This window comes from Chiloscyllium plagiosum, unplaced genomic scaffold, assembly GCF_037043375.1.
Source record: "Chiloscyllium plagiosum isolate Xiang-an unplaced genomic scaffold, Cpla_swu_hap1 HiC_scaffold_13, whole genome shotgun sequence".
Classification (NCBI taxonomy): Eukaryota; Metazoa; Chordata; class Chondrichthyes; order Orectolobiformes; family Hemiscylliidae; genus Chiloscyllium; species Chiloscyllium plagiosum.
In genome coordinates this window covers 59838269-59851664 of record NW_028270151.1, presented here as the reverse complement: position 1 = coordinate 59851664, position 13396 = coordinate 59838269, and the positions used below count along the sequence as shown (strand labels likewise).

At 39.4% G+C, this 13396-nt stretch overlaps 1 protein-coding gene across 2 annotated transcripts; it reads left to right on the top strand.

Moving 5' to 3' along the window:
• The first annotated feature begins 2253 nt into the window (after positions 1-2253).
• Positions 2254-11040, top strand: il12a (interleukin 12a). Of its 2 annotated transcripts, XM_043702992.2 has the most exons (6): positions 2254-2283; positions 2458-2612; positions 3076-3177; positions 3324-3383; positions 3483-3587; positions 10013-11040. In XM_043702992.2, the coding sequence occupies exons 1-6, from the start codon at positions 2259-2261 to the stop codon at positions 10190-10192; spliced, it is 627 nt and encodes a 208-aa protein (XP_043558927.1). In that variant the 5' UTR covers positions 2254-2258; the 3' UTR covers positions 10193-11040. The 2 variants fall into 2 exon arrangements, 1 of the variants encoding a protein (XP_043558927.1); XR_015759036.1 differs by lacking the exons at positions 2254-2283; positions 2458-2612; positions 3076-3177; positions 3324-3383; positions 3483-3587 and adding an exon at positions 3877-3974 and having other exon boundaries at positions 10013-10124.
• The last annotated feature ends 2356 nt before the right edge of the window (positions 11041-13396 follow it).

Sequence of the window (13396 nt, the reverse complement as noted above, 5' to 3'; positions counted from 1 at the left end):
AATGACGTCTCTTCTTTTCATTGTAGTGGACACATACCATTGTAGATAATTTTCCTGAGCACAAATCTAGGAATGTTTAATCCTCTGTTCCCTTTATGTTCCAACTGCCCCAGTATACATTTGAATAGCTAAAGTCCCCAGATCAACTATTCTATAATGTCAGCATCTCTCTGAAATTTCCCTGCATATTTGTTCTTCTGTATCCTTCCCATTACTTGGTGGTTTTTATACTGCACTGAACAATATTGTTGCACCCTTCTGTACCTTAGTTCTAGTGAGATTGAGATTAAGGTCTCCTTGAGCAATGTCCTTCTGAACCAAAAATGCCTCCTTCCTCATTTCTGAACACTTTGTCCCCAGGATTATTTAATATGTAGTCATGTGCTGTCCATTTCTCCCAGTATTTCATATATCCTATGTACTGTTCACCCTTATCTCCCACGCCATGCTGAAGACATGGCCACTAACACTGAAGACTTAAAATCAAGAATGTTCAGAATGACCTGAATTACAGCAATGCAAATATTTTGAAGTAAAGCCTCAGTAGGTTTGGCAGCATTTGTGGATAGATGTCAGAATTAACATTTTGGATCCAGTGACCCTTCCTAGACCTGAAATGTCAACTCTGATTTCTCTCCACAGATGTTGCCAGACCTGCTGAGATTTCCCAGCAATTGCTGTTTTTCTTTCTGATCTGCAGTTCTTTTGTTTTTTTTTTCAAATATTTTGATGGTTTGTAATGCCACAAAGTTCCAAATGACCACATATGTGCATAGGGTAGAACATGGGAGGTCTGCTGGGATTGCAGCAGAATGGTCAAGTCTAGAGGTAACAAGACACATGTTTCAACAGCACCTGAGCTGAGGCAGTGACAGAGTTGGACAATGTTATGAATGTGGAAATAGATAACCTTATTGGTGACATGGATATGTAGTTGGAATCTCATCTCAAGGTCAGTTTGTGACATTGTGGTCGCAAACTGTTTGGCTCAATGTCACGATACAGAGGTGTCGGTGTTGGTCTGGGGTGGGCGAAGTCACACGACACAAGTTATAGTGCTGCAGGTTTATTTGAAACCACAAACTTTCAGAGCACTGCTCCTTCATTAGGTAAAGGAGCTGCGCTCCAACAGCTTGTGATTTCAAATAAACCTACTGGACTATAACCTGGTGTGGTGTGACATCTGACTTAGTTCAATATCAAACAGTTCTGAGGAGAGGAAGGGAGTCAATGCCCAGAGGTATAGAACACTGACTAACACAGAGGAACAGATACTTGACCACAGATCCTGAAAGGTAGCAGGACAGATTGATAGATAGGTTAGCAAACTTATGGCATGCTTTTCTACAATAGCTAGAATATAAGAACAAGGGGTTTAAATGGAAAATCCATAAACGTAACAGCCCCTGCAAAGTGGATAATTTTAATTTCAGTGGAAGCATGCATATGTTCTTGTAAAAAGTCGAATTTCTTTGCACTTGGCCGCCAGCTGGTCGATAGAAATCTATTTTTGTTTCACCCTTCTTTGAAAATCCACAAAGGGAAACTCAAAACCCTTTTAAAAAGGGTCGTTTCCCTATTGGTGAGCGATTTGAACTTTACTGGGAAACCTTCTTTTGGGGAGATTCGTTCACGATTCTTAATGAAATTTTAAAAGGAACAAATATTTCTTGACCTCTGGGAAGGGTAAGTCATGGATTGGCCAAGTGCGTTCTGCTGTCAACGAGGGGGGTGAGGTAGAAAGCCCAGTCGCTTGTTTATGGTTTATGATTGCCTGATAAGATTTCCTCCTGTGCACCGCCCCCCCCCCCCTTCCCCGAAACTGGGCAGTTTTGTGTTCTGCGAGATAAGGAAAATAAAAACGAAATGCAGGGTCCGGAACAAGGGAAGACATTGGGCTGTAAAAGGAGAGAGCAGAAGAGTGAAAAGACACATGAGCAGAAAAAGTTAAGTGAGACAAAACTAAAGGGAAATTAAACGAAAGCGAAAAAAGTAAACAACATGCAACGTAACGATACAAAAGGAAGCATGATCCCGCCCTCCAAGGCACTCAAGGTATTGCTGCATGCCTCAGATTGAGTCCCTATCCGAAAATGACTGGGGAATCCCCTCAATATGTACCACCCATCGAGTGTGAGGAGGGAGCCCTGTACTGTATATATTTACATGCAGCACCGAATCTCTGCTAGTAGAGAGACACACACTGTGCACCCGAGTAAACAGGCACACTTTCGACTTGGGCAGTTCGTTCCGTCACAATGATGTTCTCAGTGGAAGCCGCCGGTAAGTTTGGAATGATTGGAATGTATGTGCACATGCTTTACTTGAGTATTGTCAAACTCCATGACACCACTATTCATCAAAATAAGCTCCGAAGACTTATAAGTTGAAAGCTTGAGAAGTGCACAAGGTGCTGTTGCAGAAGCCTTTTGACATTTTCTTTTTTTAAAACTGCAGGACTGTGGAAAGCTCCCGTCCTTTTAGCGATATGCTTTCATCTCTCCTGGATGTGCCCTGAGAGCTTGGCTCACAAGCATCAGAACATAAGTGTCAGCAACTGCCTCAGTATTTCAAAGCAGCTGCTGAGCGAGGTGAAAGAGAGTCTAACGCACGTAAGTCCTGTGATAATTATTCCACGTTACACGGTTCGAGCAACAAAGCGGGCGAGCTGGAGAAGATTAAAACTGAGTCAGTCATTTGTGATTTATTGCTGTTCGTAATCGAGCTCCGAGCTTTATAGTAATCTTTAGTTTTATCTGTAACTGCTAAACTTCAACTGGGAGAAAAAAGATGTCTTAATACTTTCTAATCACAAAACACCAGGTTATAGTCCAACAGGTTTAATTGGAAACACTAGCTTTCGGATTGCTGCTCCTTCATCAGGCGGTTCTCCGCTTCGAAAGCTAGTGCTTCCAATGAAACCTGTTGGACTATAACCTGGTGTTGTATGATTTTTAACTTTGTACACGCCAGTCCAACACCGGCATCTACAAATCGTAATATGTCCTACACATTGGTTGGCTATTTGCATTTGTCCTTTTTGTCGAAGATGCTAACTGCTATGGTTTTGTTTAGCCCGACGTGACCGGAGGGTTTAACTGCACTGATAATGTTCTTGCACTGGACGACATCACTGAGAACCTCACCAGCACCGTCTGGTCCTGCTCCCCTGCCCAGGTGAGCGCGTACACACACTCACTCATACTCATACACACTCTCTCACACACACACACGCTCACACACTGCGCCGATATTTTTTCACGAGTACAATCCTGTATTGCATTTCAAACTGATCGCTAATGTATATCCCTGTGAATCCCTAGGAGTCTGGTAAATGCAGGGATAGTGGAGTCCCGCAAGGATGCCGATTCCCAATTGAGCAGGTTTGTGATTTCACCTATTTCATTCGAGCATTTGGCTTAAGTCACTGAAATCAAACCGAATGGAACATTAATTATATCGTTTCCATTTTTAATCGACAGTGCTTTGAAAATATTACTGCCGATTTACAAATCTACCAAACGAAGCTATATAACTTCACCCACATCACCGGGAGCCTGATAAAACATATCCAGCAACTTCTGAAGGTAAGCTAATGTTTCATTCGTTTCCAGCAAGGTTAAGAAATGGCTGAAAGTTACAATTCCGGGGTAAAACCTGCAGAGAGAGGGCAGCTCGACGGCATGTCATAGAGAAACTCTGGCCGGCATTTTTATCCGTCAGGGCGGTTTCCACTTCACACCCAGGCAAGACTGAAGTATAAACTTGGAGTTCAGTTTGACATTCTATTCATCAGCCAGGCACAGCTGCCCTCAGTGCTTTCTGTCCCACTCCCATCACTCACCCATCTCCCGTCCTCAAGAACATCCTCAAAACAAAATATTACTGCCGATTTACAAATCTACCAAACAAAACTACATAACTTCAATCACGTCACCGGGAGCCTGATAAAACATATCCAGCAACTTCTGAAGGTAAGCTAATGTTCATTCGTTTCCAGCAAGGTTAAGAAATGGCTGAATGTTACAATTCCGGGGTAAAACCTACAGAGGTCCCTCGCAGTTAGAATCAGATGAATTTGTCATGGATAACAAAGACATGGCAGACCAGTTGAACAAATGCTTGAGACCCTCCTTCACTAAGGAGGGCGCAAAAATTGGGTGGCTTGGTGGTTAACATTGACTGCCTCACAACGCCAGGGACCCGGGTTCGATTCCAGCCTCCAGCGACTGTCTGTGTACAGTTTGTACATGCTCCCACAATCAAAAGGTATACAGGTTTGATTAGGTGCATTAATGAGGGGTAGATAAAGAGTAGGGGAACAGATCTGGGTGGGTCGATGTGGACTCTTTGGAGGGTCGGTGTGGACTTGCTGGACCAAGTGGCCTGATCCCATGCTGTAGGGATTCTATCTAACTCCTACTTCTTTGACTCTATTCTCCTCAAACTCATCACTTAACTTCCTTTCCTGACCCCATGTTGACAATAGCTCCTTTTGTTTAGCCATTATTCCAAATTGTCACTGACCCTCCCTCCAAAGAACCCATGCTTATTTTTGTTAATATCCACACAAGTGTTCTTCACTGCCCTCTCTCCAGCTAGGGAATATATTCCCACCTTCAAAACTCTCTCCTTGCCTCTCCTTCAGCTTTACATTTGAATCTCTTCAATCAAATTTCGGTCTCACTAACAGGTCTGAAATCAGGCTGACCAGTCATTCTATACTTTTCCATTCTCCTCCACACCTCTGTTTCCCCTCCCACCTATTTAATCACTGACACAGCTTCTCTCCCTATGACTTTTCATCCCCCACACACATTTCTGGAAAGTATTAAATAAAGATTGCTGCCCCCCCCCATCATTCTCATCTCACACTGACCCTTGATACCCATCATTCAAGTACATGGAACAGTTTACACATGTCTGATGATGACATTGGCATTACTTAGGCATCACATATCTTGATTCTTTGTCATTCAAACTTGATATAGCTGTAACTTCCTCCAACTAAATGGTGTAAAGACCAAAACAATTGTGATCAGCTCAATCATAAATTCCATGCCTTTATCACTGGCTTCAGCCCCTTTCAGGTTAACCATGTCAGTGCATGATAAACTGTCTGCAAACTTGGAGTCCTGTTCAGCCCTTGTCTGACCTTGTAGTTTTGCCATTACAGTAAATAGTCTATCTATTTCTACCAGAGTAACATTAGCAAGCTTCAGTCTTCATTTCTCAAGCAATTGGCCTTTGAAAGTCTCTCCGGGTCAGCCTCTCACCCTCCATTCAATACAATATAAACACATTCAATTCTACCTCTCATACTCAACGCTGTACCAAATGTAGTCCGACCAACACCACTGAGCTATCTTGGAGTCTGATTCCTCTGACTTTGATCTCTTTTGCATTCCTCTTCCCTTTAATCCAACTTGGTGGCCTACCTTCAGTCATCTTGATTCCATACCTAGAACTCTTTCCCTGAACTTTATCAGTTCTGCACAGCCCTCCTTAATTCCATCTCATTGACCAAACTATTGATTATCACTCTTAATCACCCCCATATTGCCTTAATGCCTGTTCTTATATCTCTGTGAAACATCTCAGAACATCCTTCCAAGTCAACAGTGATACAGACATAGAAATGATGGCTGTTCACTGCTACAGTTCAGGTTTAAGACAGGAATTATCTGACTTACAATACCTAGGATCTATTTTGTTCTGTCTTATATTTGTAACTCCTGTATCCACTGTTAAAATGTAATTAGAGTCTTACAGATGTGCAGAACAGAAACAGACCCTTCAGTTCAACTTGTCCATGCTGACTAGATGCACTAATATAAATCTAGTCCCATTTGCCAGCATTTGGCCCATTTCCCTCTAAATCCTTCCTATTCATATACCCATCCAGACTCTTCACCACATCCTCTGGCAGCTCATTCCATACATGTACCATCCACTGTATGAAAACGTAACCCTTTAGGTCCTTTTAAATCTATTCCCTGTCTATGCCCCTCATGATTTTATAAATCTCTATAAGATCTCCCCTCAGCCTCTGATGCTCCATGGAAAACAGCCCCAGCCTATTCAGTCTCTCCCTGTAGCTCAAACCTCCAACCTTGGCAACATCCTTGTAAATCTTTTCTGAACCTTTTCAAGATTCACAACATCCTTCCCATAGAAGGGAGACCAGAATTGCATGCAGTATTCCAAATGTGGCCTAACCAATGTCCTGTACAGCTGCAACATGACCTCCCAACTCCTATACTCAATGCACTGACCAATAAAGGCAAAAATACCAAATGCCTTCTTCACTATCCTATCTACCTGTGATACCACTTTCAGGAAACTATGAACCTGCACTCCAAGGTCTCTTTGTTCAGCAATATTCCCCAGAATCTTACCATTAAGTGTATAAGTGCTGCCCTGATTTGCCTTCCCAAAATGCAGCATCTCACATTTATCTAAATTAAACTCCATCTGCCACTTTTTGGTCCATTGGCCCATCTGATCTAGATCCTGTTGTAACTGAGGTAACCTTCTTCTCTGTTCATTACACCTCCAAATTTGGTGTCATCTGCAAACTTACTAACTATACCTCCTATGTTCACATCCAAATCATTTATATAAATTATGAAAAGCAATGGACCCAGCACCAATCCTTGTGCCACACCGCTGGTCACAGGCCTCCAGTCTGAAAAGCAACCCTCCACCACCACCCTGTCTTCTACCTTCGGGCCAGTTCTAAATCCAAATAGTTCGTTCTCCCTGTATTCCACGTGATTTAACCTTGTGAACCAATCTACCATGAGGAACCTTGTTGAATGCCTCACTGAAGTTCATTTTGCTTTGATAGCCTCGATATCAACATAGACATTGGTTTATTGTGTCCAGTTTCTTCATTGCATTGTAATTTAATTACTTCTGGTGTCAAACTATACTGCTTCAAAGTCCTGACTCCAAATTTGCACCACGTTTTAATACTGCAATGCTATAAATTTCAGTTCTGCAATAGATATTCTCTCAGATTCAGGGGCACAGATCACACTCTCTCTGCTTTACATTTAGGATTTCTGTATTATGTCACAACCCAGTAGTGTGACAATAATTTTTTATCCAAATATTAGTGCATATCATTCATAAAATTTGGAAAATTAACATCAAGTTTGACATTCTGCATTAAGGTGCAATATAGTACAATATATTTCATTACATCATGTGGCAGTCTGTAACAGTATTGAAGCACATTAATTATAAGTTGTATTTACACTTCATGTCAAACATACAGCCTGGGAAGTTTTAAACTTCTTGTGATCTGAACTGGATGTAATGTTTTTCAACCCTCATTCAACTTGTCAGGAGTTAGACTAAAACACTTAATTGAGAACAGGCCAGATATAAATCATAAAACTGCTTTACTTTATAAACTGCAGTTGAAAATACAAAGTGACAATTTAATCAAAACTTGATTTGCTTAACTACAAATTGCCCCTCATAGGTTTAAAAAAAAGTGGCTTTATTCTGCTTAACACTAAATTCTCTGACTTTTATACTGTCTTAAACATTGAAATAGACATTGGCTTATTTGGCACAAATCTTAAAATGATTCTCAAGGTTATTTTTGCCTTTATTTCTATTGGTCATCTTCACTGATGAACCTTTCCCTTGGGTTATTCTCTGCAAGTTTAACTACTTCAGAGCATAAGAAGTGTTGGTAGAGACAATGGAGAAGAGACTACTGTGGCAGACACTTTTCCTGTTCTTTAATTATCAAAATGCTTGCTACCAGTATAAGATGTATCTCCACTCTGCCCACTCAAAGAGTAGATTCTTAGCAAGGCTGATGTTCCTCACCGTGATGATAGGTGTGGATGCTCATGTAAACATGAACTGAGGAAAATAAATTATTGTCCCTAGTTAATGTGGAAACATAATTTCAATGATTCCTGAAGAAGGGCTAATGCCCGAAACGTCGATTCTCCTGTTCCCTAGATGCTGCCTGACCTGCTGCGCTTTTCCAGCAACACATTTCCATCTCTGATCTCCAGCATCTGCAGACCTCACTTTCTCAACATAATTTCAATGCCTGGTTACTTATGGTTGTTCTAGCTTCCACAGTTTCAGTGTATTATGGAAAGGAAAATTTTAATCCTATATAAAATTCATCTTCAAATCCCATTTATAGAAAAATGATAACAAGAAACGTCCCAAACATTGACATTCTGAAAGTGAATACCATGCTAAATGTCTATGATAGTAATTTTTGGCATTCTGCCAATTGGCCATGCTAGGATTAACTGAAGATCATTGTAAACCCCAGATAAAATATGCAAATGATGTTTCTATCAACCTTCTTCCAGAGTCATGTTAGCTGATCAGAAAAACTCCTAGGATTCCCAGCTGTTGTGTGACAGCATGCAATAGGGATTAATGCAATTAACCTCTGTCAATGATTTCACACCCTTCCTGCTTTATTTTTGTTTATTCTTTAATTTGGTGTCACCATCTCGCTAGCAGTTATTACTAATCCCTGGTTGCCTTTTAGAAGGTGATCATGGTTATACTGGAGTCTGCTGTGAATTTCGGGGCTGACGAACTGTAAGACTGTGTCATGCCATCACTCCATAAATTGCTCAACAATGCTCTAGGGGAATTTCTTTCCATAAAGAATTCAGTACTTTTCCTTCAAAATGAACTTTTTATTAACTCCATTTACTTCCCATTTCTGAAACTTCTTCAATGATGTAATCGTCATAGTCACATGACCCAAGAAGGCAGCTTTCAAAGTGCAACAGATTCACCTCAGCAGGTGAACAATCCATCAAACTAAAGCACACCCAAGAGCATACCACTGCAGTGTATAGAGGAAAGTTAATAACTGGATCTCAGCCTTCCTCATTAATTCTTTCCTTGTTAGGGGAAAGAATGACTTAATGGCGATGTCACTGGACTAGCAATCCACATCCCCAGGCTAATGCTTTGGGAGTATGGGTTCAAACCACACTGACACATATGGTGAAATTTGAATTCAGTAAAAAGCTAGCCTAATGGCAACCATGTAACTGTTGTTGATTGTTTTTAAATTCATCTGGTTCACTAACCATCTGTAGGGAAGTAAATCTGCAATCCTTACCTAGTCTCACCTACATGTGACTCTAGACCCACAGCGATGTGATTGACTCTCAGCTGCCCTGTAGAAAAGTAGGGAGGACAATAAGTGCTGGTCTGGCCAATGATGCCACATTCCATGATTGTTTTTAAAAAACTGATCCACCATTTTCATTTTCAGCATTTCCTTTTTAATTCACTAGCTGAGTACAATTTATACCTTATTTAGTTTTTTGGCACTTTACAATTTATTCATGGGTTGTGAGCAAGACTGGCAAGGCTAGTATTTTCTATCTGTACGGAATTACCCTTCAGAAGGGGGTTGTGGACAGCTTTTTGATCCCATCAGTCTATAGTATAGGTCCACCCACGCTGGCCTTTGAAAGTGAGTTCCAGGTTCTTGAACCAACAACAGTGGTGTAATGGCAATATATGAGTGTAACTTGGAGAGTTACTTGCAGTTAATGTTTCAATGCATTTGTTTTCCTGGATCTTAAATGTATACAGGGGCCAAAGTTTGAAAAATGCACGGCCATGTCTACACAGTTTCTGACATTTCTGCAGGTGCTCTTTTACTTCACTACACTTGTTTTTGTTTCACTTTTGTGTTGGTCTATTTCACTTTTATATTCACTGTACTTTTTTTAAAATTACCTCTATTTTATAACTCTTTGTTATGTTTTCTCAGGTACAATTACATTAGTTTGAGAACTCGTTAAGTTCAGTTCAAACAAAGCAAAAACAATAAATACCTTACCTTGTCTATTTTGATTTTCATTGCCCATCCAGCAGTTATTATTTTTTTTTAAAAATTACTATTAATTTAAATCTTAATTTCAGTTTAAACAATTCATATCTGGAGTTTATAATACAAAATCTTAATTAAAGTTGTTTATGTTTTTGGTCATAGGCTCTCAATTCTGATTCAATGTATGAAGAAGCATATTTTGAAGTTGGGTCAACAACAGAAACTGAGGAGAAACCTAACTTTCCCCAGAGGATGATCTTGTGCAAAACTTTGCAGGCTTTCAAGTTGCGTACCATCACAATCACCAGAGTGATGAATTATCTGAATGACACCAAACTCTAATTGTACAGAATGTAATTACCTTCACACCACATTCATTTGTGATCAACTTTTGTTTGGTTTTACACTATTTATATCAAATATGCTAACACAACACATGTCTGCTCATAGACATATTTATTTAAATATTTATTTGATATTTATCTCTTTTATTGGGGCTAAGGTATGGTAACTTATCTGGGAGCTGGGATTAACATGATAAAGACAGTCTTTTTTTTACTGATTGTAAAGTGGCATTGTTCACTAAAAATGTATTTTTCTATAAAATTTGCGATGTTCACATTGATTGGTGCTGAAATTTTAAAGAGTGTTTATTAAAATGTACTAACTTCGAGCAAATTGTCTGTGACATTGCCCATCATCAGTTAATAAATATAAGTTTATTTTACATACTTAATGTGAAGAGACACTTCAAAATTTACTCTGTCAAGTCACCTAGTGCCCAAACCAAGTACTTCTTCGTAGAAGTTAACAGTGCAAAATTGAATGGATAATGTTAACATTGAAATGATAATGAAATTTGCAATGGTAAATGCTGCATAAAACCATAATTAAATACAGTGAGCAAGTATGGTGCACAGAAAGATGTATCTTGTACAAGATTTCTAAAGAACTATGTTCACATATGCTCAAGGTTTTAGACATTTGTTATCCATTTTTATCTTATAAAGATAATGTTAGAATTAATGTTTGTAAGTAAATAGTTTAACAGATAAATAGAAATGCAGCTGTTTAAACCAAAGCTATTAAAAATACTAAGAGTATGTAATCATTTTTTTTGGCTCTTATGCATTTATTCAGAAATACAATATGATTTTGTACTACATATTTCTCAGAATAAAACCAAGACATTGAAATATCTATGTAGCGTGAATTGGTGCCTTAAATTAAGCAATTTTACATATCTAAACACTGCATCTCCAATGAAGCAATTGGAACAAGCTACATCAACAATACTTTTCAGATAATATGATAAATAGCAAAACCCCAATTATTTAAGATCATGAGAAGATCTTAAAGAACTCTATCCACATGCAATAACTTAATTTTGTATTCCATGTTGTAAAAACCCTTTTCAGGATGAAGCTGATGAGTCAAGGATTTGTGTTTGGGGCAGAGCATACATGTTGAAGGCACGCTGCTAGGTGGCTGTTAATTCTAGCAGGACTGCAATGATCCTTTAGAAACGCTGTAGTAGTCAAATAGATGGGCCTGAAAACAATTGAAAGTAGTCTCACACAGCTTTTAAATAATAACATTATCCTCATTTATATTGTACTTAGTCATCTCAGGTATTGAGTTAAGTTTGGAGTGCAGCAATTGTCACAACATCATAGAATGACACAGCACCAATTTGGCCTTTGTTGTGTTGGTTCTTTGCGAGTGTTATCCAATTATTGCCACTCCTCATTCTGTTCCCATCACCCTTCAAAAAAAATCTTCAAGTATTTTACAATTCCCTTAAGAAAATAACTATTGAATCTGCTTCCAACAACCATTTCAAATCACATTGTGTAAAATATCTGTTCTCATGTTGCCTCCAGTTAGAGTCATAGTCAAAGTTTAGAACCAGGCCTTTCAGTTCAGTGAGTTTACATCAACCATGTTCCCAAATCAAACTAGTCCCACTTGTGTGCATTTGGCCCATATATCTCCAAACCATTCCTATTCATGTACCTGTCCAAATGTCATTTAAATATTGTAATTGTACCTGTATTCACCACTTCCTCTGGCATTTCATTCCACTCACAAACCACTCCCTATATAAAAATGTTGCCACTCATGTCCTTTTTAAATCTTCTTCCTCTCACTTTTGAAATATGCTCCCTAGCTTTGAATTGACCCACACTAGTGAAAAGACCCTTTCTACTTACTTTATCTATGCCCCTCATGATTTTATAAACCTCTATAAAGTCACCCCACAACCCCTAAGCTCCAGTGAAAAAAGTCCCGGAATATCAAGCCTATTTTGTTTTTAATCTTAAAATACTCCATTCCTGGCAACACCCTGGTAAATCTTTTCTGAACCTTCTGCAGTTTAATAATATTTTTCCTATAGCAGGGTGACCAGAAATGCACGCAGTACTCTGGAAGAGGCCTCACCAACATCCTATACAACTTCACCATGACATCCCAATCTTATACTCAAAAGGTTTGAGTGACGTAGCTAAGCATGCCAAATGCTTTTTTAACCACCCTATCTACCTGTGATGCAAATTTCAAAGAATCATGTACCTGAACCCCCTAGGACTCTCTATTCTCCATCACTACCCAGGGCCATGCCATTAATTGTATAGGTCCCGCCCTTGTTTGTTTTACCAAAATACAATATCTTGCATTTATCCAAATTAATTCCATCTGCCACTCTTCAGCCCATTGACCCAACTGATCAAGATCTCTTTGTAATCTGAGATAACCTTCAAGTCTCTAAACCTGATTGCAACTTGAAGCAGAGTGCTGGCAGTTTGGTAAGTAAGGTAGATCTTAAAGTCTAATCATATTTGTATTTCGCATTTCACATTCAAAATGTTATGGTAATTTACTGTTTAAGCTCTTGATTTCATCTAGATTTCAGCACAGATATACAAGCTCATCACTTAAAAGCAACTAAAGTTAGTAAATTAGACAAACCCACTGATATTATTTTTCTCTGTAGCTGAGTTTGATTTAACACATGGTACCTCATTGTGAGTTAGCACATGAATGCAACTTAGACCAGAGTGCTGGCAGTTTGGTGGAAATGGTAGATAGCTAGGTATGTAGGCAGGTAGGTAGGTAGTGGAGCATGTGGTGCTAGAAAAGCACAGCAGGTCAGGCAGCATCCGAGGAGCAGGAAGATCGACGTTTCAGGTATAAGCCCTTCATCAGGAACCCACTTTCCTGACTCAGTCCTCACTTTCTCCAGGTAGGTAGGTATGTTGATAGGGAGGTAGATATGTAAGCAGGTAGGTATTTAGGTAGGCAGATAGGTAGCAAAGAGCTTCATTAATGTATTGCTTACCTGGTGCCAGGATTCAGGACATTTACTTGGGTTGCAATGAGCTTATAAAGTAAGAGGTAGAATCCAGTCATTATGATCTGCATAGGTGCCAACGACAGAGATTGGCCTAGGAAAGAGGTTCTGCATTTTCAGGATGAGGAGAAAGGCACTAAGATAAGAAACTAAACTTGTATGGTAGAGATGAGTTCTGGCTTACGAGCCTCTGG